Genomic DNA, 6,709 nt, shown 5'->3' on the forward strand with positions numbered 1-6,709 from the left:
TCTCTGTCTATGCAGCAATCATCTCCGTTCTTGTATGGTTGATAAGCATTTGAATGTAAAGTTGTACAGAAATGCAAAAATAATCAACATCTGCTCTACATGTTGAGTAGGCAGAATTCATCACATTCATTTCTGTATTTGCTGTGCTTATTTGGTATCAGAACACGTGTGAGAACTTCCTTCTTCCTTCTCAATGGCCACACCCTCTGCTTCGTCTTCCACCACACAAAATCTCAACCTCCATTAAACAGTTCCACCACTTGCTCTAATTCACTCACAAACCTCAATCACCAGCTCCATTATATAAAAGATTATTTAATAGCTATATCCATTGCATGATAATATATAAATATAAATATATATATATATATATATATATTCCGAAGTTTATGCTCATCAGTAATATAAGCACTTCTGTAAATATCATCATCAATAATTTGGACCATTTTTTTTCTTCTTCTTTAATATTTTCTTTCTGGGTATAAAAAACAAAAACTTTATATACAGTAATTTTTGCATATTCCACTAATGTGATTGGTTATGTCACTTTATTTTTAATATAAAATATCTGTTTGTGCTAATCATATCAATAAAATATACGAGTATGCAGAAATGACTGTATATAAAAGAATTGTATTGACAATTGTGTCAGAAAGGGTCTCACAATTGCTATATTTAATAGCCAACTACTCCCATGATGTCTTTTATATTATTAATTTTTTATTTGTCCCTTGTCAAGAACATGGACCATCATTTTTCTTTCTTGCTACATGCAATCATAAAGTATTTAAGTTCAACTCTTTTGTTTTTTTTAAACAAAGTAAGATCTTAAATTTTTTTTTTTAAAAAAAAAATTACCTAAATTTTAGATTTGCTCACTTTGAATGCGTATAATTTACATATTTTAAAATTGTATAAATTATTTTCTATATAAATATATTCATTGTAAAATCATAAACTGAAACTTATTAAACATAAAAGACTAAAAGATAAATATATATATATATATATTATAAATATTTTATACATAATTTTTTCCAAAATATCCGATCTATTACCCCGGCCTAAGTTGTTAATAAAAATAGAAAATTTCTTGGTGCCCACTAACAGAAAAGTTTGGGATGAGATCAGTGGTTCGAAGTTGAGGCCAATGTTTTGAATACTATTTTGGTTAAAGTAATGTAATGAAATATTTTGATAAAGGTATTGTTTCAAGATAGTCTATATATAATAAATTAATTATATATGTATAAATTATATTTTAAAATAATAACAATGCAAGTGTTAAAAAATCAAAATACATATTTATAAAACTTAATAATATTTTTAAATTAAGAAAATAGTCTTCAAATGTGAAAATTGGAATAAAAATTATGAAAAAAATAAATTTTTTACATTAATTATAAAAATTCACTAATTTTAACTAGTAATGATATGTCCAATATACCAAAACCCAGCTGGTATCGACCAAAATAGGCCGATAAGGCTGATATTTGACTTAATACAAAATAAATAATTTTTTTGTACTGGTCATTATATGATATATACCGATCGTACGGTATGGTACAAAATTTAAAATATTGGTTGAAATACTTGTTACCTTAGTCATCACAAATTTTTTATAAAATATTTTATAAAATTAAAATTACAAAATAATATGATATTATATAACATATTAAATTTATATATAATAATAAAAATAATTTTATAATTTAAAACATTATATTAAATTATCAATTTATATATTTATTTTTATGGAATTGTTTTGTGGTCAAAATATTTCTTTATTTAAATTATAAAATAATCTTAATTACTTTTTTTTTTGAAATAATCTTAATTACTTATTAGTTTAATTTTGAATTGAGTTTTTTATTTTATTTACCTAATGTAGCAGTTATTTATAAAAGAAAGCCGACGCGCGAGTCAACAGTAAAACGGTTTCACCACCCTGATCTTGCTGATGTTGAACTGGGACAGATGCATTGCTATCTGCAATTTCCTCCGGTGACAAAAGTCAATTTTCCTGGCAATTGAAGCCATGGTCGTGCAGGCCAAGATGGATACCTTCTTGGTCTTCCAAACTCTTCTTCTACTTGCGCTCCTGTCGCTTACTTCCCTTTCTCCAATCCAGAGCTCCCAGGAGCCTGATTACGCTGAACAGCTTCAAAGCTCTGCCCAGCAAGACAAAGATTGGCTGGTCTCGATAAGAAGGAAAATCCATGAATACCCAGAGCTCCGTTTCGAAGAACATAACACCAGCGCTCTCATCCGCAGAGAACTCGAAAGGCTTGGCATCTCTTACTCCTACCCACTTGCCAAAACTGGCATTGTTGCTCAGATTGGCTCGGGTTCTCCCCCTGTTGTTGCTCTTCGAGCAGACATGGACGCCCTGCCTTTGCAAGTAAATGAGCGACGTCCAGAATTCCATTTTATTTCATTTATTTTAGGCATTTTCTGTTTTAAATGTAGGGTTTTGCTAGTTCTGGGTTTATTTCATAGTTAATGGTGTGTAGGAGCTTGTTGATTGGGAGCATAAGAGCAAGATTGATGGTAAAATGCACGGCTGTGGACACGATGCTCACACGACAATGCTACTTGGAGCTGCTAAGTTGCTTAATCAACGGAAAGACAAACTCAAGGTTGGTATTATATTGTAATATCAGGATCTGATACTTTCTTACGTTAATACATATGTTTTTCTTTTTGGTTAAAATAGAATGTTTATCTGCTATTAGAATAGTGGCAGATATTTGTTTGAAAACCGCAGCCAATAAAATTAAGTGGGGAGTTATTTTTGTTGCCAGTCGTAGGCATCTCGAGGGGCTTACTGGCCTTTGCTTAGTTTCCAGTCGTAGGCATCTCAAGGGGCTTACTGACCTTTGCTTAGTTGTCAAAGTGCAAGAAAACTTTGGAAGGGAATTATCTAGTGTACTTGTAATTTTTGATAGAATTAGATTCGCATAAGAGAAAGGACGATTGAATAACCATTTCACTATTGTAGCTATACTTTGAGGAAACAGATGAAGAACATGGCCTCAAAGAAACCTGGATGATGCTGGACTTCCTACAAAATATCCTATTTAAAAAAAGAAAAGGAAATAAATAAATTAATAAAGAAATAGAGATAAAGGCTATTGCGCCTTGAATTTTCTTCCAAATGCCACAGACCAACTGCATATTTTGTTGTTTCAGTGACAAAACTAGTTAAATTTTAACGTACCCCCTTTTTTTATGAAGTAAACGATCCTATTAACATACCCTTAAATTCTATCAATTTCTAGCTTCCACCGATCTGTTGACATTCTTCAGTAATTCTAGAAGAGGTGGTATTCAAACTTGCCCAACTAAGCTTGTACAAATGTTAATCTAAAACCCCTTTTTTGTCTGATATTGAAGGGAACTGTAAGACTTCTTTTCCAACCTGCTGAGGAGGGAGGTGCGGGTGCATCTCACATGATAAAAGAAGGTTCCCTTAATGATGCTGAAGCAATATTTGGAATGCACGTTGATTACACTCTGCCCACAGGTAGTATAGCATCTGTTTCAGGGCCTGTTGCTGCTGCTGCATGCATCTTTGAGGCAAAAATAGTAGGAAAAGGTGGGCATGCAGCAAATCCCCACATAACTGTCGATCCAGTTCTTGCTGCATCATTTGCAATTTTGGCATTGCAGCAGCTCATCTCAAGAGAAACTGATCCCCTTGATAGTCTGGTATGCCCTATCCTCAGTCTTTTCAAGTAACCCTTTTTTAGAAGAAGTCCCATATTTTGGATGTGCCCTTAGTCATGGTTTATGTACTTGTTGGCCTTTCCACCTGGTACGTTAATCTCTTGGGTTGGATGCTTTAACATCTCAAGTTTTAAAGCCTTCATCCACTTGGGTTTATATCTTCCTCTATTCTCCTAATCTTATCTTTCAACTCCCACACCATACATTTGGTACATTTTCATCATCCTTACTAACTGTAAGAGGAAGTCTTCATGCTGCTTGTTTGTTGTTTTCAAAATGATTCAGGTGTTCAGCTATGTAAGAATGAAGTTTTAAGGGGATTTAAAGTGTATATAATATCGAGTGTGATATAATGCTAATAGTTTGTTTCTTGCTGAAGGTGCTATCTGTTACTTACGTGAGAGGTGGTACTGCATTTAATGTTATTCCATCGTATGTTGAATTTGGGGGCACTTTGAGGAGTCTAACAACTAAAGGCTTGCACCAACTCAGGCGCCGGTTGATAGAGGTACCATACTATACCTTAACAATTTTCAACCTTGGCTTTATAAAAGAAAGATTTTGCTGGTCCATCGGTCTACAACACAAGTTAGGAAATGAATCTGTTAAAATTATATAGATGAAAACCCTTATGTAGAATAAATTTTTTCAGTTACTTTTAATATTTCCTCTGTTAAATTCTCCATGCTGCACTGGCTGCTATTTCCACGTCTCATGGGAAATTGACCTTGATACCGGAGATAACATTGCCACTTTTCCACCTTGACACTATTATTTGCATTTAAATAGTGTTTCAAGATATACCCCTAGATGCAACTAATGTTTTAGCTTTTTGGAATTGTCTTAATCTTCCAACCACATTTATCCCCTTAGCACCTCTTCTATCTGTTTATAGCATTATTGCCTTGGGCTTGATTCTCCTGATTTTAGTAGCTCAAGATGTCCATGGCAAACGTGTATGTTTCAAAGATACACATATTCAGTCAAGTGAAAGAATTGGTTTCTAAGTTTGTGATACCCATATAATTGGGGGCTGGTTATAGGTTATTGAAGAACAGGCAGCTGTACACAGATGTAATGCATATATTGACATGAAAGAAGAATATTTTCCACTATATCCTGCTGTCGTAAATGATGAGAGATTGCATCTGCATGTGGAGAGGGTTGGAAAACTTTTGCTTGGTCCCAAAAATGTCAAGGTTGGCAAGAAGGTGATGGCAGGTGAAGACTTCGCCTTCTATCAAGAACTGATTCCTGGATCTATGCTTAGCATTGGAATTAGAAACGATGAATTGGGTTCAGTTCACTCCCCACATTCTCCTTACTTCTTTCTTGATGAGGATATCCTTCCAATTGGTGCTGCATTACACACCGCCCTTGCTGAGATTTATCTGAGTGAGCACCAACATATCTTGCAATAAAAATTCAGAATATGGTATGGATAACACAAGCTGGTTCAATAATGCTGTGTGTTCCTAAACTTCGGGAATTCAAGGAAAGAATGTGCATACGCTTGTGAAGAATTTTAGCTAAATTTTGTTCACTGTATATTACACTCTTCACAAACACAAACCAGGTCCAGGTGGTTGCAAATGTAGCAGTTGCTTATCAGAGACCTCTGTATTTTCTTTGTATTGGATATCCGGGTTTTCCCAAGCTGGTTATAGATTGATTGGCAACTTTGTCTAGGTATATAATATATCATGTGAAATTGTGACTCGGGTGCCAGTGGCCCTTTGGCACCCGCCCTGCAAGTGTTTCGGGTATAATTTTCTCCCCCACTTTATTAATCTCTAATTTATTTGATCAGACAAAATGAGAACTTTATCTGGGATGTCTCCTATCCCCTTGTTAATTGGCCTGCTCTAGAACTGTAGGTCTCCAATCCAATACAAAATCAGAAATGGGCTTGCATTCCCACAGATGTAGCTGCAAGGATGGCCACAAACAGTACATTCCACAATTTTCCAGGATAGAAGAAGGGAACAATCTTATTCCCAATCTCATGATATGGGTCTCCTCTTGCTTGTTTTTATGTGTAAGTTTCCATGTTGCATATCTCTGGTGGGGGCAAGGGCACCTTTCAGATTAGGATAATCTACAGAAATATTGCTATTAATACCACTATACAGTGGACCAAGGTGTAAATGGCCCAGTATTGGACAGGTGGAGATCCACCCAACCTGTTTTCTCTGCATACATTGCACCCAAATATCTAAATCACTTTCCAAACTCTTAAGGGCTGGTTTTGTGTAACAACATTAAACTATTTAATCTCATATTATCTCATATAATCATTATAATTTTTTTAAATTCTCACATAAAAATAAAATAAATAATTCTACTTTTTCAAATCTCAAAACAAAAGTAAAGTTGAAAAAATATTATAAAAAAATTATATTATAATAATATTTTTTTAACTTTCAACAAAATATCTTATCTTAACTCATTTGAATCGGTAAATCTTCTATACTGTATCAAAACAGAGGCAAGTTTCAGACCACAAATTTTGACAAAAAAAGCAATAATTAATAAATAAAGGAATCCCTTTACACAAAACAGGTCATGTTGTCTTTCTTTTACACAATCTGTATTTCTCATGGATCCATTCGGTACTGATCTCTCTCTCTCCACAACAAGATTTGTAGTTCCATTTCAGCCAAGACATCCAACGTGACATTATTTCTCATACTTTCAAAGAGATTTTATTTTATATGACAATTGATTCTCCAAACTTTGTTGTAACCCTTTATCCAAATATTCCTTCTCTTTACCCTGTTCTTTGGACATTGACATTCCAGCGTTGTCATAACAGAAGAGGACAATTTCATCAAGTTAATCATCATTATTTGGACGTGTCCCACCACCACAAATGCAACTGTTCACCTGCATAATGTAAAGATACTCCGGCGTGATACGCCTAGGAACACTCCGATACTTAAATCAATAAAGCGTATCATTCAAATAATTCAGAATTCAA

At 34.0% G+C, this 6,709-nt stretch overlaps 1 protein-coding gene across 1 annotated transcript; it reads left to right on the forward strand.

The window, feature by feature from the left end:
• Nucleotides 1–1,902: 1,902 nt before the first annotated feature.
• LOC122313233 (IAA-amino acid hydrolase ILR1-like 5) lies at nucleotides 1,903–5,421 on the forward strand. The gene is made up of 5 exons (XM_043128042.1): nucleotides 1,903–2,401; nucleotides 2,514–2,639; nucleotides 3,397–3,711; nucleotides 4,109–4,237; nucleotides 4,773–5,421. The coding sequence occupies exons 1-5, from the start codon at nucleotides 2,039–2,041 to the stop codon at nucleotides 5,148–5,150; spliced, it is 1,311 nt and encodes a 436-aa protein (XP_042983976.1). The 5' UTR covers nucleotides 1,903–2,038; the 3' UTR covers nucleotides 5,151–5,421.
• The last annotated feature ends 1,288 nt before the right edge of the window (nucleotides 5,422–6,709 follow it).

This window comes from Carya illinoinensis, chromosome 6 (assembly GCF_018687715.1).
Source record: "Carya illinoinensis cultivar Pawnee chromosome 6, C.illinoinensisPawnee_v1, whole genome shotgun sequence".
NCBI lineage: Eukaryota > Viridiplantae > Streptophyta > Magnoliopsida > Fagales > Juglandaceae > Carya > Carya illinoinensis.